We start from the raw sequence: 24,967 nt of genomic DNA on the forward strand, positions 1-24,967 counted from the left end.
ATGGTCTTTAATGGCCATCAAGCAGGCTAGGTGGAGTTAACACCAACTTCTCTGGGATGTTTCCCAGAAGCAGAGCATAAGTTTGAAATACAGACAGTAGAGAGCCAATATTAATAACTTTGACTACAGAATTGATACACACATCTAGACAGCATAATCATAACCAGCACACCATAACCTTGTCTTAGACACCTCATTTGACCCCCTTTATACAAGACTTGGTACCACTACAGGACTTTGGTTGCAACCATGTTCTATATGGTCCCAGTTCAAATCAATAATATGACAAAACCCCATATTAATCTGCCCCCACAGTAACCCACTAGACCCCACTCCTCTCTCACTGCTGAGATAGAACCCAGGAGACCTGACGGGGTCTCTCTCTCTACAGAGTTAGTAACAAAGGAAATATATATATTAAAACTTTAACCCTAACCAGTGTCCCTTATGTGACTTGCTGCAAGATGTAAGACAATATTGGTTTTAGAGTTGAATGGGTCTAATACTTATTTAATTTTCTTTCTTTCATACAGGAATAAGATACAATGTTCATATCAGCTATTTGCTAATTTATCTGCTAATAAACTAGAGTTTTCAAGAGCATAAATCGATCACGGTTAAAGTTACTACACTAAAAAATCTGAAATAGGTACATTCCAGCAGAGAGTGAGGGAGGGAGGTTGAAATGATCCAATGAGTGACAAGGGGAGGGGAAAAGACGATCAAATAACAGAGGTGGTGCCTACTGGGGAAGGGGCACAGCAGAGGTGGAGTCTTGGCAGAAAAGAAAGGGTTTCAGGGGTCCATTTACCAGCAACTAGAAAGGTGGAAACCCAGTGAGTTGTACATAGACCAGTTCCCCAGATTGTCAAACTGACTCAGCACAGTAAGGTCAGGAGAGGGTTTAATGTCTCTTTAGCTGCCCAATCAGTAATTCAGTAAAGAGGGCCCAGAGCCAAGTCCCCAGTCTGCTCTGCACGGAGCTCATTCTACGCGCCAGAGCACCAGGAGAAACATTTACACCCCTTTATGACTGAAGAATTGGAGCAGCCTGTCGTGGATCTCTTTGGTCCTCAATCCATAGATGAGGGGATGTAGCAATGGGGGCACCAGAAGGTACACACTGGCACTGAGAATGAAGAAATGCTGGGGCACATTGTGGCCAAAATGGTGTGTGAGGGAGGAGAAGAATTTTGGGGTATAAAAGATTAAGATGGCACAAAGATGGGAGACGCAGGTCCCAAAAGTCTTAAGCTGGGCATCCTTTGTGGGGAGCCTGAAGATGGCCCTGAGGATTTGGATATAGGACACGGTTATAAAAAAAACATCCAAACCAGTCACCAATAATGCCACAGAGAAGCTGTAGTAACTGCTGATGCGGATGTCAGCGCAGGCCAGTTTCGCCACAGCTATGTGCTCACAGTACGAGTGGGGGATAATATTGGTTCTGCAATATGGCCACTGCCTCATCAGAAGGAGAGAGGGCAGAGAGAGCATACTCCCACGCAGCATCACGGCCAGGAGGATCTTGGCCAACAAAGGGTTTGTCGGGATGGTGGAATGTCTCAAGGGATCACAGATGACCACATAGCGATCAAAAGCCATGGCCACGAATATCCCAGATTCCATCAATGAGAAGCAGTGAATAAAGTACATCTAGGTGAGGCAGGCACTGAAATCTATCTATCTGGAATTAAACCAGAAGATTCTCAGTGTCTTGGGTAGGATGGATGTGGACAGGACCAGGTCAGTGACAGCCGGCATGAAAAGGAAATAGTACATGGGCCCATGGAGGCTCGGCTCTATCTTCACAATGAACAGGATGTTGAAGTTCCCCAAGACAGCTAATACGTATATGGTGCTGAAGGGGATTGAGATCCAGACATGGGCCATCTCTAGGACAGGAATGCCCCGCAGGATGAAGGCAGAGGGGTTGGTGAAGTAGGTTATGTTAGACTCTGACATGCAGTAGGGGAAAAGGTGTCCAACTCTGAGGCAGAATGGTATCTCCTGAATATACCATATGTTTCCTGACTTCCTTTATATGCTCAGGGTCTAGGATGAAGGTTGCTATACAAATGCCTAGATGGAGAGACGAAGTTAATATGAGACACTACATGCACTACTGGAGGCTTTTCTCATAGGTGAAGCAGATCGGTCGCTCTTCACACGCTGAAAAATGACTTTTTTACTCTTCAGAGAAATGAATTATGAACAATGACCCTACTAAAGCCAATTCCATAGTTGATGGTGCTTCAAGCGTCAGTAATACCTATATGTTGTGATATGGAAAACTTTAATAGTCATCAGCAGGAAACAAGAGCGTAGGTGCTGTTTTTCCTCATTGTTCCTTAATGCAGTGAAAGCCAGGCTAGAGAGTCCATGCTGTAGGGAGTTCCCCATTCATCCAGGAACTGAAAATTTGAGAGTGGAAAAAAAAATCTTTGCCAAGACATGTGCCAAGGGAAACAGCCCAACTAGAACACACCTCAGGGAAAAGACCTGAGCGTCATTGACAACAGCTCCACAGAAACACCTGCTCATTCGCAGCAGTGGCCAAAACAAAAACAATGTTCAGATACCTCAGTAATAGGATGGAGAATGACCTGATCTAGACATGAATTCAGTTTTGGCCACCCAGTCTCTATTAAAGGATATAGCTTATAGAAAGGAGGTTTCTGAGACAGACTGTGAGAATGGGAGAGGCTGGCGTATGTGGACAGAATGAAAAGTCTGAGACTATTTAGTTTTGAGAAGAGACAAAGAAATGAATGGAAGTGATTCATTGAATTCATTCATTCAGATAGACCGAGAACAGTTCCCAAGCAGTAATATCTATGAATACTTTATGCTTCAAAAAGGTCTAATTCCCAAAGATGAGGGAAATTATCAGCAAACCTGACTGAGAGGAAAAATGTAGAGATAAAAATGGGAATGAAACTTGGGATTTCTTTAAGGAGAGTTTACTAGATAGCTAAAAAGTCACATTCCAGAGTCAAGAAAGTGGACAACTTTGGATAAAAACCCAGGTCAGTGGCGAAGTAAAGGCAGCAACTAGGGGGTGAGGGAGCAATATATAGGAAATGGGGGAAAGGAAAAATAGATAGTAAGCAATACAAATCAGAATTTATGAAATTTGATAAGTGACTTTAATGACATCAGGGAAAAATCCATGATTGGCAAAGCTATGGATCACCAAAAGGAGACTATTAAGTGTTTTAAGAACAAAAGAAATCTTTGATAAAGGTTTATGTCAATTATTAGGTGGAGGAAGGAAACTTGTTAATGTTGCAGAAAAAGTAAAAAAGATTACAAAATAGTTTTGTTCTGCATTTGGAAAGAAGCAGTATAATGAACTCATAGCTTCTGAGGAGATGAAACAATTTTCAGTCGATTAGCAGGCAAGAAGGATGTTAAACAGCATCTACAAGAGAACTTTACAGTTATGAACATCAGGTTACAAACTTACTGATCCATCCCTAACAGGTGTTGGTCTAACCTTCTTGTAAAAATATCCAATGATGGAGATTCCGCAATCTCCCTGGCCAGTTCATTCCAGTGCTTAACCACCTGGAGAGTTAGGAAGTTTTTCCTAATGTTCAACCTAAACCTCCTTTGCTGCAATTTAAGCCCATTGCTTCATGTAATATCCTCAGAGATTAAGAAGAACAATTCTTCTCCCTCCTCCTTATAACAACCTTTTAGGTACTTGAAAACTGTTATCATGTCCCCTCTCCATCTTCTGTTTTCCAGAATAAACAACTGGTTCTTTCAAACTTCCCTCATAGGTCATGTTTTCTAGACCTTTAATCATTTTTATTGCTCTTCTCTAGACTTTCTTCAATTTGTCCACATCCTTCCTGAAATGTGGCTCACAAAACTGTGGAAAATACTCTAATTGAGTTGGAAAAAATTACTTTTCTTGTCTTGCTTAACACACTCCTGCTAATACATCCCAGAATGATGTTTGCTTTTTTTGCAACAGTGTTACACTGTTGACTCATATTTAGCTTGTGGTCCACTATGACCCCTAGATTCCTTTCCGCAGTTCTCCTTCCTAGGCAGTAATTTCCCATTCTGTATGTGTGCAACTGATTGTTCCTTCCTAAGTGGAGCACTTTGCATTAGTCCTTTTTTATTTTCATCCTATTAATTTCAGACCCTTCTCCAGTTGGTCCAGATCATTTTGAATTTTTATTCTAGCCCCCAAAGAGCTTGCAACCCCTCCCAGCTTGGTATCATCCACAAATTGATAGGGGAGTAGTTCAAACAAAAGTCTAAAAATATAATTAATGACAGTCAACAAAACAGTTTATGGAAAACTATTCTTGTCCAAGAAACCCAATTTCATCCTTTACTGAGAGTGTACGTTCAATCTTTCGGAGGCATTTCATTTAGTGAGGAAAACTGTCAGATAAAAAATGAACTCTATACAATATCAGCAGAGCACACGTTAAATGGACTAAAAAGTGGCTAATTGATAGATCTCAGAAAGCCGCTGTCAGTGGACCATTGTCAGTCAATGGAGGCTTTTGTAGTGGTGTTCTGCTGAAGCCGATCTGATATTTACATCAATGATCTGGAAGCAAATAGAAAATCACCGTAGGTAAAATTTGAGGATGGCCAAAAGATTGGCAGAGTGGTTACAATTAGGAGGCCAGGACAGGCATACCATTGATCTGGAACATTTGGTGAGCTGGACCCATGCAAACAAAATGCTTTAGTGCTGTCAAATGCAAAGTGATCCTCTCAAACAGGGAAGGCAGGACCGACCCATAGACTAGGGCATTGTATTATGGACCTGCAAAAGGATTTAGGGGTCCCTGTGGAAAACCAACTCATTGTGAGCTCCCAATGTGATCCTGTGACCAAAAGGGATAATGTGATCCTTAGATCCATAAACAGGGAAGTGATGAGTTGGAGTAGGGTGCCATAAAAAAGATGGAGAAAAGTTGTTCTTTCTTTTGACGGCTGGCGGCACAACAGGACACAAGTCAATGTGTTCAAACTGCAGTATAGCAGATTTAGATGATATATCAAAATAATAATAGAAGATATATCAATCGCCTAGAACTGGAAGGGACCTTGAAAGGTCATTGAGCCCAGCCCCCTGCCTTCACTAGCAGAATCAAGTACTGATCCTTGCGTGGCCCCCTCAAGGATTGAGCTCACAACCCTTATCTTAGCAGGCCAATGCTCAAACCACTGAGCTATCCCTCCCTTAGGAAAAGCTTCCTAACTGTAAGAACAGTAGGATAATGGAACAGATGCCTGGGGAAGTGACAGAAGCTCCTGCAATGGAGGTTTTCCAATAGAGGCTGGATAGTTATCTGTCTGGGATGATTTAGACACAATATATCCTGCATCTCAGCAGGGCGTTAGACTGGATAACCCTTGCGCTCCCTTTTAACCCTGTGGCTCTATGATTCTATTATCTAAAATCCTAATATAAACCAGGCTTGAGTCAAACACAAGGCATTGGTCTCAACACAGGGGTAACTGGGTGAAATTTAATCACCTGTGTTATACTGGAGCTCAGAATGGATGATCTCATGCTCCCTTCTGAGCGTAAGCCCTAGGATTTATCAATGAAGGGAGTCAAACAGGCATTTATATATACTCTGTCTCTCAACACATGAACAAGGGAACATTCAGTTATATTGAAAGTCTGAACATCTAACACTGATAAAAGAAAATAGTTACTGACGTTACTGGAGCAAAGAGTGTAGCTGCACGGGATTCACAAATGGATTAGCCATTGTAGGTGGTGATAGTGTCACCCCTTTTAATTAAGGCTGTCTGACATGGTCAATTAGGAGACCTCATTTCCACTTGGTGATGTTTGCCTAACTTTAACAGTGACAAAAAGTCCTGTGGCACCTTATAGACCAACAGACGTATTGGAGCATAAGCTTTTGTGGGTGAATATCCACTTCGTCGGATGCATGACGAAAGCTTGTGCTCCAATACATCTGTTAGTCTATAAGGTGCCACAGGACTCTTTGCTGCTTTTACAGATCCAGACTAACACGGCGACCCCTCTGATTCCTAATTTTAACCATTTGGACTGAAATTTCCCATGCTGGGTGTCAGCTTCCAGCTGAATTGTTTTTTGAAAGTTTCAGGCATAACAGTTCAGCCAACTTCTCAAATGAAGCAAGGAGACAAGATGTCTCTCCCATGTTGAAAAATGCTTATAATTGTTCCAGTGGCGAGCTCTTCCACCTCTCTACTTTTCAGCAGATAGAAGTCAGGGCGCAGCCCTCAGAATCCCCCTTCCTCCACCCACCTGGTAGCAGCTAGAGCCCTGAAGTAGAAAAGAAGGATGTGACAGTGTCTGCACATTTACATAGCTGGCTCCTTAGGTCTTAGTTTCAGCTCCAAGAGAGTTTCCCTCAGTGGGGCCTGAGCAAAGTACGGATCAAAGCCTCCGAATTTGGTCTTCTATTGTAAATCTACTAACACCTTTCCTCCTGAAGGATCCCCTGTGCCACTGAAATGGAGCCACTTTTGGGCTGGAGGATATCAGCCGGGGCACTCATCCCAAATGGCAAGGGCCTTGAGAAGTTTAATAGTTGTGCAGAGCGGAAAGGACCACAGCCTTACTCTCTATCCCACCACTCCCATGTTGCACTGGGTTTGTTGAGCAGGTGACTCCTCAGCAAGAGATGGGCACCTGTGAATCCTGAGATGGAACCTTCGTCCCTGGGAATCCCCCTTGGTTAACCCTGTCCCACACGTCTCTTACCCCAACATCCACAGTGGCATCCCACAATGAGAGCCAACACTGGGGTGTGCACTGTTAATAATATAGCTCTGTGCAGTACCAGGGTGGTTCACTCAGTTTCTAGAGGAAAAGTGGCATCTGGATGTAAACAGACTGGAGACAAGCATGTCTGCACTTTTGTGGTCTTCATTCAGCTAAATGAGTAAGCAGTAATTAAGGGACCTTCCCAAAGAGAGATGAGAACTCTTGGGCTCTGTGCTGAGTCACAGAGAAATTGGCTGTTCTGTGTATTTGTGTATATTTAACAATTATAGTTGATTAGGAAGAAAACTAGAGACAAATCTCTATAGGGTTTGTAAATGCCCAGTGTGGCTGGACAGAAAGTACGCAGAGAAATCTGGAGACAGATGACTGAGGGGAGACACGAACACTTTCAGCAGGTACACAGGGCAGTTGTTAAGAGATCAGAGGTCAGAAATTCTCAACAGTAAATATCATCATGCTGTGTAGCATCTCTCATTGAAGGATCTTAGAAACACCTTGCAAAGGAAAACCACTATTAACATATCCCCATTACATAGACAGGTAAACTGAGGCACTGGAAGACATGAATTGCCCATGGTCACACAGAGAATGAGTGGCAGGATGACATACATAATCGAGGAGTCCTGACTTCCTTTCCATGACTTTAGTCTCGCCATCACACCAAGAGGGAAATAGGCTCCCACTCAGTCAGGGACTGTTCGTTGAGTGGGATGCAGAGGAAAGTCTGGAAGAGGGAGCCTGAGCCTTCACCATCCTGGGGTTATCAGAACTATCTGGAGTTTGCGAGCTCCTGCTCCTGGGACTCCACTACTGGTTCGACTCAGAAACCTGCCAATGGATCACAGTCATTGAGATCACTTAGGGGGAAGAGACTCAGTAAAAGCAACATGAACAGGATGTGCCTGTGGATAGATGGCAGCCAGAGGCCTTACCTGAAGGCAGAGGTCTCCCCTTCCCCCCCAAAGTAGCCATGAAACAAGTGGGGGAGGGGGCTAAAGGCAGAGTAGAGACTGGATTAGTGTTTTCACTGGATTTGTTCTGTTCCTCTTTGTCCATTTCCTCCCAGTCTCTTCTCGGTGGAATTGAAATCAAATGTTCCAGGCTGAGTCAGACTTTCCAGCACTGGGTGGCTGGAGGGCACTTGGATTCCCACAGCTGAACTTTCTACCTGCTCCTATGGCTCATCGAGGGTATTTCTCCAGCGTAGAGAATCTGGGTTTTTATGCCCTGGAACTTGACTGAATGAATTCTCCTGACAAGGGCAACAGAGGCATCATGTCCTCCTGTATTCAAGTTACTAACACTCTATAGCTGGCAAGCATGGCGTCACCTTTGTCTGTAGCTAAAGGCAAAGATGAGGGTTAGGCCCTGATTTACCTGCATTATTGTGTTGATTATTTATGATCATTATTTGTGTTGTGAAAGTCTCCAGAGGCCCCACTCCAAGTCAGGGCCCCTTTTTCTGGGTTCTTCACACACACAGAAGGAAAAACAGCCCCTGCTTCAAAGAGCTTGTAAATGAAATTAAGATAAGACACAGCTACTATATTTAAACAGCCAGAAAGGAGATGGGGGAGTAACAGCGCTAAGAATGGGTGGTTACATAGGCTGCTGAGTGGGTGTGAGACAGCGGAAATGCACAGCCTTGCCCTGGCTGGTAGAAGTGCGTCCTGGGCTGTTAAGAGCAGATCACGTGTTTGGGGGACTAGACTGGGGCTAGCGAGAACCGGTCATAGAGTGGCGGCTGAACCAAACATGCAGCTGGGAGTGGGTGGCTCTGTGTTAGCTTTTGTAACCTGCTTTAGTTCTAATCACACCTCCCTTCGGAACACGCAGACTGAGCCTCCTTCTCATGAATTCTCAGGACAACCCCTGGTACCAGAGAGGAAACCAGAGCAGAGGGCAGAGATAACAGGGCTGCAGTGAGGGAACAAAGGATCCATCCTGCAGATGGAACAACTGAAAACCCCCAAGGAATTGAAACTGTCGCCTAATGCAGCAGAGTCCCGGAAGAGATTCAGGCAGAGTTTTGAGATATTTCTATGCAAACAGTTGGGTTTTGTAAAAAAGAGAAGCAGCACTGAAGTCAGGCTTTGTCTACATTAGCCTTCTGTTGGTAAAACTTTTTTCAATTAAGGGTGTGGAAAAATCACCCCACTGATTGATAGAATGCCACTGTGGACAGCACAAAGTCAGCAGGAGATGCTGGTGCGGGGTGGTTTAATTATGCCGGTGGCAGGACCAGCTCTAGGTTTGTAGTATAGATATAGCCGCAGTCAGGCAGAGGGGAGCAAGTGTCCATTCCTCCTGGGTCAGCCCTCAGGTACACAAGGAGGTTTGCAAGTAAACAGAGCCATTCACAGGTCATTGATTCTGAAGCAACCTTAATGGTTTCCACTCAATATGTTTACATCAGTGATACAAGTTTATATCTTATTCTCCTGACTCCCGACATAGAACTAATACATGTAAATGAATGGGATGAACACACTTAGTAGATTACAAGCTTTCTATTGACACCATACAAGAAACCTTTTGTATAAAGCATATTCCAGTTACATCATGTTCACATTCATAAGCATATTTCTATAAAATGTATGGAGTGCAACGTCAAATTTATGACTTCACATACAATTATATCAATACATACAATCCAACTGGATGATTCCTCACAAGACATACTTTGTACAAAACAAAACATAATTATATCATAATCATAATATAATCATATTTCGATGGGGAATGTGGCGTCCAGGGTGTCAAATTGGTAACTGTTAATAATGATGCAGAAAGGGGAAAAAATGTTCAATAATCCTCTCTGTGCTATATTTGGAAAGAAGCAGGATGATGCACTGGGATACATGAATGTCTTTCCATTCCACTGGTAGCTATGGAGGATGGTAAACAGCACCAACTACGACCATTACCTTGAATGGTTCATCCACAATGTGCTGGCTAGACTGCATGTTAACTACTTTGTGGGTGTTACCCAGGAGCAAGCACATTTGAAATATTGGTAGAGAGACAATGTTCATAACTTTAGATACAAAAATAACATATAACTAAATCATAACTTTTCCATTGATACCTTACATGATATACATAATATAAAACATATCATCATATCACTATGGTAAGTATGGGTGTTGCTTTGCGATGCTGAATGTCACTCCTCCCCCCTTACTTTACTGCAGAGTGTTAGTCACTGACTGATGTGGATGCAGTGTGCCCAAGGCCCTGTTAAGTTTTGAAAATGCAACTCCCAAAAGTTGCAAGCATTGTACTGTTACCCACAGGTGTTGATGCAAAGTTCTGTGTACCTTTAAACACTTTGTAGATCAGCCTAGCGATCTCAAAAGTCTGGTAGTGTGCCTTCTCTTTCACTACAAAATATGTCTTTGTATTTCTGCAGCATTGGTAAACATTGTGTTTTTCTAATAATGCAATAAAGATTTTCATCAGTGCCATGAGGTGGCGTGCGTCAGTTTCCTCTTCCACACTGCAGACCAGATTTATTAGGTTTCCTGCTGTGACAAGCTTTGAGCCTGTTTACGGGTGTTAGTGAGAAGAACTATCCCCATAGTGCCTCTTGTTTACTACGCCTGGCTTGTCTAAGAGCTTTTTCCTAGAATCATGCATATTACACCTCTTCATAGAAATTACCATCAGTACCAAAATCTTTATCATGAGATTTAACATCTCCACCAAATCTTTTATCAAAGGCGGGCATTTCCAAGTATTTTTATTATACCACACTTTTTGCTTGGACAGTTTCCTTTGTTCAAAGCTCTTTGTGTCTTTCAAATCCTACTTGAATCTTAACATGTGTTTAATTATTGATTTTCATTTCCCCTCAGTGTCCCCTTCAGTAGGGATCTCAGTCTAAGGTCATTTTTGCTGTCTTGGTATTCCAGGGTCTGGTGAGGTAAGGATGTAAGGGGACATTGCATTTATCTAGCTCTCTGTGGAGCTGCTTCCAACCCCAGGGTTATGCTCATACAAAAAATCCCCCCGTCCCCATCTCATGCTTTCCTTCTGATCCCCACCCCCAGAACCTGGACCTAGAGAGTTGTGATCTGTGCTCTCTTGAATAAGAGGTGTGTCTTCTCCCAGCAGCTATTTCTATAAGCTATAGCTGCTTTCTGTGTCTTCCCAACCCTGGTCTAAAGCCTGGTCAGTGTAAGTTTCTTACCCAGTGAGCCCCACTCTCAATGTGGAAAGGACAATGCACCAGCCCTTGTTCCTGAGCAGATTTCCCTTTACACTTCAAACACCACACGTGTGACCCGGTGTGCCTGGGGCAGCCCTCAATGGAAATGCCAAGGTCAGGACTGGCTGCAAAAGGAAAAGCAGATACTCCCAAGACTGGTGGGTAACACTGAAGTTAAGCTCCCCAGCCAGTCACAAACTGCTTCTGATCCCCCACGCTGGTTATCAAGAAGCAAGAAAAGAAATCACACAGTTCGCTTATTGCTATCCAGTCTCTGTTTCCCAGTCAGCACCTCGGTCCAGTACAGTGAGAAGCTTTTTAAAAAACTCTGCTCACATATTCAAAATGTTCTTCTGACCCCAAAGGGTCAGCCATGTCACCAGGTCAGTATAGGGTTGGATCTTATCCAAATATCACACTGCCAGCCAATCCTTAATATCTAAAACTAAGGTTTCTTAAAAAGAAAAAAGAAGGAACAAGAAGGGATCTGTTAAATGGTAAAACAGTCACATACATACAAAGACATCAAAGTCCATATATCAGGTTCCTAGCGGTATTGGTGAGTTTGCTGGATTGAAAGTCCCTCTGGAACAGATCCAAAGCTTGGATGGGTCATTCAGTCTTTTTAGAGCTTCAGTTTATAGCAAGGTTCCTCCAGAAGTAAGAAGCAGGATTGAGGGAAAATGGAGAAATTGCAGATGCCTTTCATAGTCCTTTGCCATGCGGCCTGTGCTTCCTTTGTTTCAAACACAAGCTGCCCAGAACATGGCTGGAAAGCCTCAGTGTTCTGTCCATAGGCAGGTCCCTGCATGCCTTGCTGAGTCACAAGGTATATCTGCCTTCTCTCAATAGGTCATTTTTGTGGCAATGGTCCTCAATGAGCTATCAAGCAGGCTAGGCAGTGCTGATGCCAAACTGACTGGGGTGTCACCCAGAAGCACAGCACAAGTTTGAAATACAGACGTACGTATCTATAGCTCATAATACAAAGGTAATACAAATGCACGAACAAGAATATCATATCTGGCAAATTATAACATTTTTGCAGATACCTCACATGGTCTATCTCCTACAACATTGTGATATTTACTATATTAATATTCATCATATCCTCAAGTACCCCCCAGATTCCGTACACCGTCACAACACTGTTTTAGGTAAAAAATGTAAAGAAGATTTATAAACTGCAGAAAGATCATTTAAAATCAATTAGACTATCCACAGGAAAGTCCATCAGATGGAGATAAGCTTCTTCCATGGCCATTGTGTTCACTAATGGGCCATCAAGTTGAATAGTCCAGCAAACCATAATTTTTCCATTAGCACCTCACATGACAAATTTTGGACCAGATTTGTTTTAATTCTATAATAATAGTGAATATGGGGGTGCCAGGGTTTTGCTTTGGAGCACAGAGTGTCACAGCAATGTAGCTATGGAACTAGCGCTGTCTGAGATCCAATTTTGTATTTTTCTATAAGTCATACATCCGAGTCCTGGAAAAGACTGTACCCTGGTCTACACCACAGGAGAAAAGCGAGCCAAGTATCGAGCAAAGGAAAATGAAAGAGTGATTTCCCCACTACCTATCACACACACAACACATGACGCCCTGACAATGACTAGGGGTATGGAATGGCTGCCATATGAGGAGAGATTAATAATACCAGGACTTTTCAGCTTGGAAAAGACAGGACTATGCGGGGAGGGGGAGACATGAGAGAGGTCTATACAAAAAATGACTAGTGTGGAAAAATTGAATAAGGAAATCTTATTTACTTCTTTATATAACATAGGAACTGAGTGTCACCCATTCAAATTAATAGGCAGCAGATTTAAAACAAAGAAAAGAAAGTATTGCTTCAGAGTCAACCTGTGGAACTGTTTTCCAGAGGATATCATCAAAGCTAAACTATAACATGGTTCCAAAAAGAACAAGATCAGTTCCAGGAGGAGAGGTCAAATAATAGATATTAGTCAGGATTAGCAGGGATGGTGTCCCTAACCTCCATTTGCAAAAAGCTGGGAGTGGGATACAGGACATGAATCATTTGATGATTGCCATGTTCTGTTAATTTGCACGGAAGCACATGGAATTGGCCACTCTTGGAAGATAGGCTAGTCTATCGGTCCCTCACTGTAACCCATTAGATCCTACTCTGTTTCCAGAGCTGAGGTAGAACGCAGGAATCCTTCCGGGGTCTGTCTATCTCTTCGTAGAGTTAGTAACAAAGTAAGAAGATACATTAAAATTTTAAAACTAACCAGTATCCCTCAAGTGACCGGCCACAAGATGTCATGACATGTTAATATTAGAGCTTAGTGGATGGAATATTTATTTAATTTTATTTCCTTTAAATATAAATTAGATGACAAGAGCATTATAACTAATTGCTAAATTACATGCCAAAAATTTGATTTTTCAAGAGAGTAAATGCCCCCTAGAATCACGGTTAAAGTTGCAACCTGTACCAAAATCTGAAATGGCTCCCTTGAAACTGGAAATGGGAGAAGTGAGGTGCAAATTGTGGGGAGTTATGTCCCAGCTTCAGATAAAGTGATGGCAGAGACAATCCATGATACACATGGAAAACCCATAAGAACATAAGAACGGCCGTACTGGGTCAGACCAAAGGTTCATCTAGCTCAGTATCCTGTCTACCTACAGTGACCAATGCCATGTATCCCAGAGGGAGTGAACCTAACAGGCAATGATCAAGTGATCTTTCTCCTGCCATCCATCTCCACCCTCTGACAAACAGAGACTAGGAACACCGTTCCTTACCCATCCTGGCCAATAGCCATTAGTGGACTTAACCTCCATCAATTTATCTAGTTCTCTTTTAAACCCTGATATAGTCCTATCCTTCACAACTTCCTTAGGCGAGGAGTTCCACAGGTTAACTGTGCACTATGTGAAGAAGAGCTTCCTTTTATTTGTTTTACACCTGCTGCCCATTAATTTCATTTGCTGGCCCCTAGTTCTTATATTATGGGGACAAGCAAATAACTTTTCTTTATTCACTTTCTCCACATCACTCATGATTTATATACCTCTATCATATCCCCCCTTAGTTTCCTCTTTTCCAAGCTCAAGAGTCCTAGCCTCTTTAAACTTTCCTCATATGGGACCATCTCCAAACTCTTAATCATTTTATTTGCCTTTCTCTTAACCTTTTCTAGTGCTGGTATATCTTTTATGAGAAGAGGAGACCACATCGATAAGCAGTATTCAAGATGTGGGCGTACCATGGATTTATATAAGGGCAATAAAATATTCTCCATGTTATTCTCTATCCCTTTTTGAATGATTCCTAACATTCTGTTTGCTTTTTTGACTGCCACTGCACACTGTGTGGTCGTCTTCAGAGAACTATCCACGATGACTCTAAGATCTCTTTCTGGAGTGGTAACAACTAATTTAGCCCCCATCATACTGTATGTATAGTTGGTGTTATTTTTTCCAATGTGCATTACTTTACATTTATTCACATTAAATTTCATTTGCCATTTTGTTGCCCAATCACTTAGTTTTGTGAGACCTTTCTGAAGTTCTTCACAGTCCGCTTTGATCTTAACTATCTTGAGCAGTTTAGTATCATCTGCAAACTTTGCCATCTTACTGTTTACCCCTTTCTCCAGATCATTTATGAATAAGTTGAATAGGATTGGTCCTAGGACTGACCCTTGGGGAATACCACTAGCTACCCCTCTCCATTCTGAGAATTTACCATTAATTCCTACCCTTTGTTCCCAGTCTTTTAACCAGTTCTCAATCCATGAAAGCATCTTCCCTCTTATCCCATGACAACTTAATTTACGTAAGAGTCTTTGGTTAGGGACCCTGTCAAAAACTTTCTGGAAATCTAAGTACACTATGGCCACTGGATTCACCTTGTCCACATGTTTGTTGACCCTTTCAAAGAACTCTAATAGATTAGTAAGATCTGATTTCCCTTTACAGAAACCATGTTGATTTTGCCCAACAATTTAGGTTCTTCTATGTGTCTGTCATAAACAGATAGTTAAGGGTTAATGCCTGTTTTATCTGTAAAGGGTTAAGAAGTTCACCTAGCCTAGAAGATACCTGACCAGAGGAGCCAATGGGGGAACACAATGTTTCAAATGGAAGGAGGGAAGTTTTCCTTTGTTTAGTCAGTTTCAGTTTCAGCCAGAGTAGAAAAGATCAAGGAATCAGCTTCTTATTAGAGTAATGAGTTAGAAGGAAGGAAATAAATAGGTTTATTTTTATTTTCTTTTTGTAGCTTGTCTTAGCATTAGGAGAATAATCAAATTGGGAGCATCCTTTGTGTTTTGAATCTGTTGTCTGTGAGATTCAGCTTGTATGCTGTCTCCCAGTGTTTTTTTTTCCCTTTACCTTTCTTCTCTTTAATTAAAAGCCTTCTTTTTTAAGAACCTGATTGATTTTTTCCTGTTTTTAGATCCAAGAGGATTGGATCTGGATTCACCAGGGATTAGTGGGGGGGAAAAGGAGAGGGGAAGGAGTACTTCTTCCATGTGTTAAGATCCAAGGGGTTTGCATTGGTGTTCACCAGGGAGTTAGTGGAGGAGTCTCTCAAGGCTATCCGGGGAGGGGAAGGTTTTGTGAGGGAAGACAGAGTTTTCCAGATGACTCAAACATTTGGATGGTGGCAGCCAATTGATCTAAGATGGCAATTAAGCTTAGGAGGTTGACATGCAGGTCCCCACATCTATACTCTAAGGTTCAGAGTGGGGGGGAAACCTACGACAGTGTCTGACAATTTTATTCTTTACCATTGTTTCAACTAATTTGTCTGGTACTGATGGTCCCAGAGGGAGGTGCTAAAATGGAAGCTGCATCCTGAGAGTGGGCCTAGAAACCCAGAGCCAGAGGCAGGGCCTAAACGCTGCTCTGACATGGATCCCGTGTGTGGGACCCAAACTTCTGCTGGGTGTCGAGCCACGGGAGCTTGAGCAGGGCTGTAACCGCAACCCTGGCGTGTTACATGGATGCTACAGGACTGTGAGTGGAAGGGGAATGCAGCTGGGATGATTGGGCCTAAATTAGCTGTTAGCTATTGAGAAACAGATGTTGGAGTCATTGTGGAAAAGGCACAGAGAAAGACAACAGAAATGATTAGGGGTATGGAACAGTTTCCATAAGAGAAGAGATTAAACAAGACTGGAATTTTGCAGCTTGATACAGGGATAGCTAAGGCAGGATATGATAGAAGTTCTATAAAACCATGACTGGTGCGGAAAAATTAAATAAGGAAAGATTTTTTACTTCTTCTCATAATACTAGAACTAGGGGTCACCCAATGAAATTAATAGGCAGCAGATTTAAAGCAAGCAAAATAAAATATTTCTTCAGAGTCAACCTGTGGAACTCTTTGCCAGGGAATGATGAAAAGGCCAAAACTATAACAGGGGTCCATAAGAACTATATAAGTTAACGGACAATAAGTCCATTAATGGCTATTAGGCATGATGTGCAGGGATCTAACTTCATGTTCTGAGTGTCCCCAATCTCTGTTTTCCAAATGCTGGGAGTGATGACAGGGGCTAGATCACTTGATCATTATCTGTTTTGTTCATTCTCTATGGGGCACCTGGCATTGGCCACTGTTAGAAGACAGGGCACTGAGATAGATGTTCCAATGGTCTGACTCAGTATGGCCATTCTGCTGTTCTTATGTAGACCCCACATTGCAGCCCAGTGGGTTAACTTGCCTTTATTATATTCAGCTTTGCATTTTATTCAGCAGTAATGCAAGAAACCTGCAGACCTGTATCCTGTAAGCCATTAGCTTCAGCTAATTAGCATACCGCTTAAAGCCTGTAAACTTTAAACAAATACACTTTGCACAGATACACGGCCCTGCAAAAAGCCTCAGCTCTCTAGGGAGCTGACAATGGAGTTTAAGGGGGAGTTCTTACCATGAGTACATGATTCAACCACAGAAATGACCTGGAAATGAACTGACATATATAACAGGTACATGAGATACATCTCAGGCTAGCCTGCTTGCTTGCTGATATATCTTATAAGTTTCTTATGGGTTTGATTGTTTGCTTTATTATAATAGGTTTATAGGTCTATATTAGAGTATATTTTGACTGTAACACAGGGGACTTACAGGCCACATCCTGTATGGCAAGCTAAGGAAAATTTAGAATACATATGTTTGGGACCTTTCACCTAGACAGATTGTGATGAGCTAAAGCATAACATCCAAATATAGCTGCAAGCTTTAGCATAGAGGATTCATTGGAATAGGTTGGCATAGGGGCTTTCCTAAATTCAGACCTTTTAAACTTACCAGGTACATCACAACTTGGAAAGAACCGCTCAGGACAAAAACAGCAACTACAAATACCTAACTACAAAATGGCCATATTAAGAAACTGATGCATATGATAATAAGTTAAAATCATGAAGGTAGTAAACTACAGGAAAAAGACACCCCAACCTTAGTAAGATGATTAAATACAAATATGGAAAAGGGAAAAAATCCCCAACTGAATATGCATCAAACATAATCACATCAGTGTAACATATTATAAAAATGGTTACAGGCCAGGGCCGATAGGAGAAGGAGATGTCTTCCTTAGGAGGTGTCAGAATGATGGCCACTGGCGATGATGGGGAATGTGATGGTAATGAGGAAGGTGATGGCCAACATTTCAGGTTGTTCTACAGGAGAAGGTGTGAGTATATGGATGTGCAGATGTACATTCTGTGGTATATCTATCTACCTTACTGAGCTGGGGTATTTGTGACTGGGCTAAACATATTAATAAAATATATTTGTAAAAATTAAAGAATTCCTATAGTGTGACTGTTGCAACTGGGCACTTTGAGATTCTCAACAATATAATAATTTGAATAATACTGGGCCTGATCTCAGGGCAAGAATCTATCAACCCGCAAAGTGATATCTGGGGATTCTTAAAAAATCAATATTATTAATACATAATCCAGACATCGGGCAACAAGATGTATCTGCCCCTTCTGTAACCCACTCCCCTGCCAGAGCGGAGATAGAACCCACTAGTCCTCATGTGTTTGCTATCTCTGCAAAGTAACTAACAAAGTAAAAATATACATTAAAATTGTAAAACTAACTAGTGTCCCTTAAGCAATTTACTACAGGATATCAGAACATGTTAGTATTAGAGCTGAAAGGGTCTAATATTTATTTAATTGTCTTTCTTTTATACAGGAATTAGATACTGCTAAGTTATCTGCCAAAAAAACTAGAATTTTCCAGGGTCTAAGTAGCTCCTGGAATCATGATAAAAGTTGCCATTCCTACCAAAGTCTAAAATAGGGATCCCTTGCCACTGGGGGTGGAGGGAGGGAGGTGGAAATGATCCAGTAAGTGACAGGGGAAGGGGAATAGAGGAGCAAGTGACAACTGTGTGGCCTTGAGGAGAAGAGGCAGAGCAAGGGCAGAGCCTTGGGAGAATAGGTGGGGCAAGAGGTGGGGTTTCAGGGGTACAGTTGTCAGCAATTAAAAAGGAGGCAACCCAGTGAATGGTACATGAACTGATTCCCCAGTTTGTCATGCTGACACAGCACAGTAGTATCAGGAACGGATTTACTGTCTTTCTGACTATCCAGCAAGTGATTCAGCATGAAGGCCAAATACCATGTCCCCAGTGATCTCTGCACAGAGCTCGGTCTGAGAGCCAGAGTACAAGGAGAAAACTTTAGGTCTCTTTATGAGTAAAGAGCTGGAGAAGCCTGTCCTGGATCTGTTTGGTGCTCACCCCGTAGATGATGGGGTTTAGCATGGGGGGCACCAAAATGTACACATTGGCAATAAGAATGTGGAGATGTTGGGGCACATTGTGGCCAAATCGGTGTGTGAGAAAGGAGAAGAGAGGTGGGATGTAAGAGGCTAAAGTGACACAGAGGTGGGAGCCGCAAGTCCGAAAAGTCTTGTGCCGGGCATTCTTTGTGGGGAGGCTGAAGATGGCCCTGAGGATCTGGATATAGGACACAATGATAGAAAACACATCCACACCCATCACCAAGAATGCCACAAAGAGGCCATAGTAACTACTGATGCTGGTGTCGGCACAGGCCAGCTTCACCATGGCTATGTGCTCACAGTAAGAGTGGGGGATGATGTTGGTTCTACAATATGGCCACCGCTTTGCCAGAAAGGGATGGGGCAGCACAACCATACCACCACGCAGGACCACGGCCAGACCGATCTTGGCCACCACTCGCTTTGTCAGGATGCTGGAATGTCTCAGGGGATGGCAGATGGCCACATAGCGATCCAAAGCCATTGCAACAAGGATCCCAGACCCCATCACTGAGAAGCAGTGAATGAAGTACATCTGGGTGAGGCAGGCACTGAAATCGATTTCCCTGGAATTGAACCAGAAGATGCTCAGCATTTTGGGCACAAAGGACGTAGATACAACCAGGTCGGTGATGGCCAGCATGCAGAGGAAATAGTACATGGGCCCATGGAGGCTTGGCTCCGTCTTCACGATGGACAGGATGGTGAAGTTCCCCAAGATGGCTATGACATATATGGCACAGAAGGGGATGGAGATCCAGACATGGGCCACCTCCACGCCAGGAATGCCCAGCAGGATAAAGGTGGAGGGGTTGGTGAAATGAGTTCTGTTGGAATCTGACATGGAGTAGGGGAGAAGGTGTCCAGCTCTGAGGCAGAACGGTGTCTCCTGTATGTGCCGTGCGTTCCCCTGACTTCCTGTACGTGCCCAGGCTCTAGGGTGATGGTCACAGTACAAATATCTGGATAGAGAGACAATGTTAATGTGAGACACTACATGCACAACTGGAGGCTGTTCTCATGGGTAAAGCAGTTTGGTCACTGTTCACAGACTGAAAAATGACACTTTAATTATTCAGAGAAATGAAATATGAAAAATTGACCCTACTAATGCCAATTCCATATTTTATGGTGTTCCATGCATCAGTAATTCCTACACATCTGAGACTGTTTAGTTTAGAGCGGAGAGAAAGAAGGGAGATAGAGGAGAACAAAGTAAAAGAATGGAATGGATTACATTCAAATGGAGAAACAGAGAACAGTTCTCAACCAGAATCATCTATAGACACTTACTACTTCAAAGGGGCTAATTCCCCAAAGCTGAGGCAAATTATCAGCAAAACTGACTGGAAGGAAAATTTAGACAAAAAATGGAAATGAAAATTGGGAGTTCTTCAAGAAGACTATATTAGATAGCTAAAAAGCCATGATTCCACAGTCAAGAAAGTGGACAACTTTACCTAAAAACCCAGTTCAGTGGCAAAAGGGAAACAACTGTTAGAGGAAAAAAAATAACTATATAAAAATGGGGGAAAGGGACTATAGAAAATGTTTAGACCAATTCCTAGAGAGCGAAAGGAATCTTTTTAATGTATTTGAAAAGAGATGTGTTCATGAAATAGATTTGTTCTGCATTGGAAAGAAGCAGTATGAGGTAATCATATCACCTGAGGTGATCAAATACTCTCCAGTCCATCAGCTGTCAGGGAGAATGTTAAACAGCATCTGTGGTAGAACCTTAAAGTGATGAACACCAGAGTTATGTACACATCTCACTCGGAACCAGAGATATGCGATCAGGCAGCTGCAGAGCCCTCAAAAATAAATAAAAAAAAGGCAAATTCAAAACAGTTCTGTCTTAAAGTATTTAAAAAAAAGGAAAATTTTAAAAAATTGAGACGTTTAGAAGACAACGGAAAAGCTGGTAGGGGATTAGTTGAAAAAAAGTCTTGGAATGTTTATGGAAAACATGTCTTATCAAATGAACCCGATTTCATCCTTTAATGAGAGTATACATTTGGTAGCTCAAGGGAACCAATTTCTCTTACGCATTTCATTCAGCAGTGGAAAATACTTAGATAAAAAATGAACACAGCACAATATCAGTAGGTGAGAAATATCAGGAGGGCATATGTAAAATACAGTCACATGCAAAGTGATTCTCTCAGAACAAGGAATGCAGGCCTGACTCACAGACTAGGGCACTCTATTGTGGAGCACAGGGACCCTGAAAAGGATTTTGGAGTCATTGTAGACAATCAGCTCATCCCAAGCTACCTGTATGATGTTGTGGCCAAACGGGCTAATGCGATCCTTGGATGCATAAACAGGGGATTGGTGAGTTGGAGCAGGAGGATGATTTTACCTCTGCACATGGAATTGGTGAAACTGACTGTGTCAATTTCTGGGGTCTATATTTCAAAAAGGATCTTTAAAAATTGCAGAGGGTGCTGAAAAGAGCCCCAAAATGAGGGGAGGCTGAAGAAAATGCCCAACAGTAAGAAACTTAAAGAGCTTCATCTATTTATCTTATAAAAATAAATAATCAAGCCAGATGTTCCTGGTCAGAAAAAAGTGAGTAATAACAAGCTCTTTAATCTAGCGGAGAAAGGCAGAGCAAGACCCAAGTGGAAATTACGGCCAGATTTTTAGCATTGAAGGAGATTAACCATTGGATCAAACTGCAAAGTGAAGTGGTGGATTCTCCAACTCCTTGTGTCTGGAGATGCAGACTGGGTGATTTTTCTGGAAGATCTGCTTGAGGGATTGTCTACACTTAAAATGCCACATAGGGCTTTCGTGTAGGCACCACTTACACAGACAGCAGGAGTTCTTCTGTCAGCTTAGGTAATACACCTCCTTGAGAGAGGGTAACTAAGTCGATGAAAGAATTATTTTGTTGATCTCATTCTATCTACACTGGGGCTAGATTGAAATAGCTTCACCTCTCAGAGGTGTGGATTATTTTGCTGTTGCAAACAAAGAAAATGCAGTTTTGGGTTTCATTAACAGAGGCAAGTCATGGGAGGTGATAGTATTACTCTACTCGGTGTTTATTAGGCCTCCATGCTTTCCATTAGATAAAAGTCAGGTAACAGCCCCCACTTTAACAGCAATAGCCCTGAAATGCAAAAGGAGGACAAGGTGACAGTGTCTGTGCATTAAGACACAGCTGGCTTCCGAGGTCTTTACTCAGTTCCTACCTCAGTGGGGCCCCAGCAGAGTATGGTGGGCTAGGGCCTCTGAATTTGGTCCTGTGCCAGTCAAATGCAGCCACCTTGGGCTGGAGGTTGTCAGCCGGGGAGGAACAAAACAGAGGGAGCTATTTGCCCATGATACTGGAGCAAACTCTTCACCTGTGGCCAGGGAACTGGGATGTTTAATGGCTGTGCAGAGCAGAAAGAACCACAGACCTATTCTCCATCCCATCACACCCACATTGCACTGAGTTTGACAAGCCTGTAAGCTCCTCAGCAAGAGATGGGTACCTATGAATCCTGTGATGGAAATGTCTTCCCTGCAAATTCCCCTCAGGTAGCCGTGCCCCACATCTCTGACCAGAGCATCTGCAGCAGCATCCCACATCAGGAGCTGACAAAGGGGTGTGCACCATTTATAATATAGCTCTGTGCAATCCCAGTGGGATTCGTTCAGCCTCTAGGAAAGAAGCAGCATCTTAATGTAAACAGGCTGGAGACAAAACTCTCTGTGCTGCTGCTTTCTTAATCCATCTTTAGGAGTAAACAGTCATTAAGGGAGATGAGAACTCTTGGGCTCTGTGCTGAGTCCGAGAGCAATTGGCTGTTGTGTGTATTGGTGTATATTTAAAAATATAGTTGATTATTAAGAAAACTAGAGATAATGACTAGCTCTCCATAGGGTCTGAATCTTGTAAATACCCAGGATGGCTGGGATGATAGCAGAGAGGCAGATCTGGAGACAGATGCCCTAGGGGAGACACAAATACTTTCTACAGGTACACGGGGCTGTCACTCAGGGATCAGAGATCAATAATTCTCATCAGTAACTATCATCATATTAGTTAGAGCATAAGCTTTCGTGAGTGAATACTCACTTCGTTAGATGCATATTCACCCCTGAAAGCTCATGCTCCAATACCTCTGTTAGTCTGTAAGGTGCCACAGAACTCTTTGTTGTTTTTTACAGATCCAGACTAACACGGTGACCCCTCTAATACTTATCATCATACTGTGTATCACATTTCATTGAAAGATTTTATCAAACTCCTATCAAACAGAAGTCCCTGTGAACCTATCCCCTTTATACAGATAAGTAAACTGAGGTTCAGCGAGACATGAATGGGCCAACGTCACACAAAGAATGAGTGGCAAGATGACAGAGAGAACCCAGGAGTCCTGACTTCCCTGCTATAACCACAGTCTTTCCATCACACCAAGAGGGAAATGGACTCCCACTCTGGCAGGGATGGTTCTTTGGGTGGGATGCAGAGGAAAGGCTGAAAGTGGGAGCCTGAGCCTTCACCACCCTCTTAAGGTGAATCTGAGGTTTTCAGAATGAGCTGGAGTTTGAGAGTTCCCAGCTCCTGTGAGGTGTGAACTCTGGGACTCCCTTCTTCGAGTGTGACTGTGCCTCCGTCTTATGAATTCCCAAGACAACCCCTGGTACTGGGGTGGAGATGAGAGGAGAGGGCAGAGATAACAGGATGAAGGAAAGAAGGAGCCATCCTGGAGATGGAACAACTGAAAGCCCCCAAGAAGTTGAAACTCTCGCATAATGCAGCAGACTCTGGGAAGAGATTCAGGCAGAGTTTTGAGATACATCTATGCAAGCAGCCAGGTCTGGTGAGAAAAAGCAGCAGAAAATAGCAATCCTCTTAAACAGAGCAGCACTTGAGACAGTGGGCCCCTTTACTATCATGCAACTCAGGGTTTATCTCCACTGGCACTTTTGTCAGTAAATCTTTTGCCGGTCAGGGGTGTGAAAAAAACACCCCTCTGACTGAGAAAAGGGATGGTGTGGACATCGCTATGTCAGCAGGAAATACTCATTCAGGATGATTTAATTCTGCTGGCAGGAGAGCTCTCTCACATTGACATAGAGCGGCTACAGCAGAGACCTTACAATGGCAAAGCCGTACTGCTGCAGCTGTGTCACACTAACATCTCTAATATTAGTGGGTAGCCAGGTCAGTCTGTATCCACGAAAACAACAAGGTGTCCGGTGGCACCTTCGAGACCGACAGATTTATTTGGGCATAAGCTTTTGTGGGTAAAAAAACCTCACTTCTTCAGATGCATGGAGTGAAAGTTATAGATTCAGGCATTATATACTGACACAGGAAGAGAAAGGCGTTCCTTATGCCAAAGTAAATCTGTTAGTCTTTAAGGTGCCACCAGACTCCTTGTTGTTTTTATCAACATCTCTAGTGTAGACATAGCCCCAGTGAGGCCGAGGGAGCAGGTTATTACACATTTTGCAGAAATGTGAAGAGCCATGCGTAGCGCAAAATAGCAAAACATTCCAAGGGTGAAAGTTTCACCTTAGAACAGAAAACTAAGGCAAGTCCTTTTAAGAATTTCTAAGAGATGGAAGTTGGGGAATGGTCCCATTATTGTGTGGAACTTTCCTGGCTTATACACTACCCTGGTGGAATGGGCTAGCAAAAGGATCTGAGTCCTCGCTCCCACTTCCTTTACCCAGAGGCCTCCCTGCCCTATAGGGAAAAGATGTAAGATGAGGAAATACAAAGAAGGAAAAGGGGAAAAAATCCCCTAGTGAATATGCACCAAATAGAACAGTGTCAGTGTAACATATTATAGAAGTGGCATCCCAGCCTAGGAGGTAGGAGAGAGAGATGTCGCCCTTGGGAAGTGCCAGAATAATGGCCACTGGTGAAGATGAAGAAAATGATGGTGATGAGGAAGACAATGGCTAACATTTCAGGTTGTTCTACGGGAGAAGGTGTGAATATATGGATGTGTAGATGTACATTCTGTAGTAATAGAGTCCGGCACTGGATGCAGTCAGTTTCACCAATGCCATATGCAGAGGTAAAATCCTTCCCCTGCTCCAGTTCACCACTTCCCTGTTTATGGTTTTTTTTGGCTCTGTTGTTGCCTGACTGCATAATTCTGGTACCGAATGAGGTGTGTGGTTGATTGGTCACTTTGTAACCTGGTGGTCATAACTGTAACATTAGATGC

The 24,967-nt window shown here is 42.8% G+C and overlaps 1 protein-coding gene and 1 pseudogene across 1 annotated transcript; both read right to left on the minus strand.

The window, feature by feature from the left end:
• Window positions 1-1,017: 1,017 nt before the first annotated feature.
• Window positions 1,018-1,965, minus strand: LOC115641929 (annotated as a pseudogene).
• Window positions 1,966-18,678: 16,713 nt separating this feature from the next.
• On the minus strand, window positions 18,679-19,626 carry LOC115641947 (olfactory receptor 52R1-like). The gene has a single exon (XM_030545293.1). The coding sequence runs from the start codon at window positions 19,624-19,626 to the stop codon at window positions 18,679-18,681; it is 948 nt and encodes a 315-aa protein (XP_030401153.1).
• Between the last annotated feature and the right edge of the window lie 5,341 nt (window positions 19,627-24,967).

The sequence above is a fragment of the Gopherus evgoodei genome, unplaced genomic scaffold, assembly GCF_007399415.2.
Source record: "Gopherus evgoodei ecotype Sinaloan lineage unplaced genomic scaffold, rGopEvg1_v1.p scaffold_36_arrow_ctg1, whole genome shotgun sequence".
NCBI classification, from domain to species: Eukaryota; Metazoa; Chordata; order Testudines; family Testudinidae; genus Gopherus; species Gopherus evgoodei.

Excerpts from the sequence above, each read along its gene's own strand:
- LOC115641947 (XM_030545293.1), bottom strand. The coding sequence starts at position 19,626 with ATGTCAGATTCCAACAGAACTCATTTCACCAACCCCTCCACCTTTATC.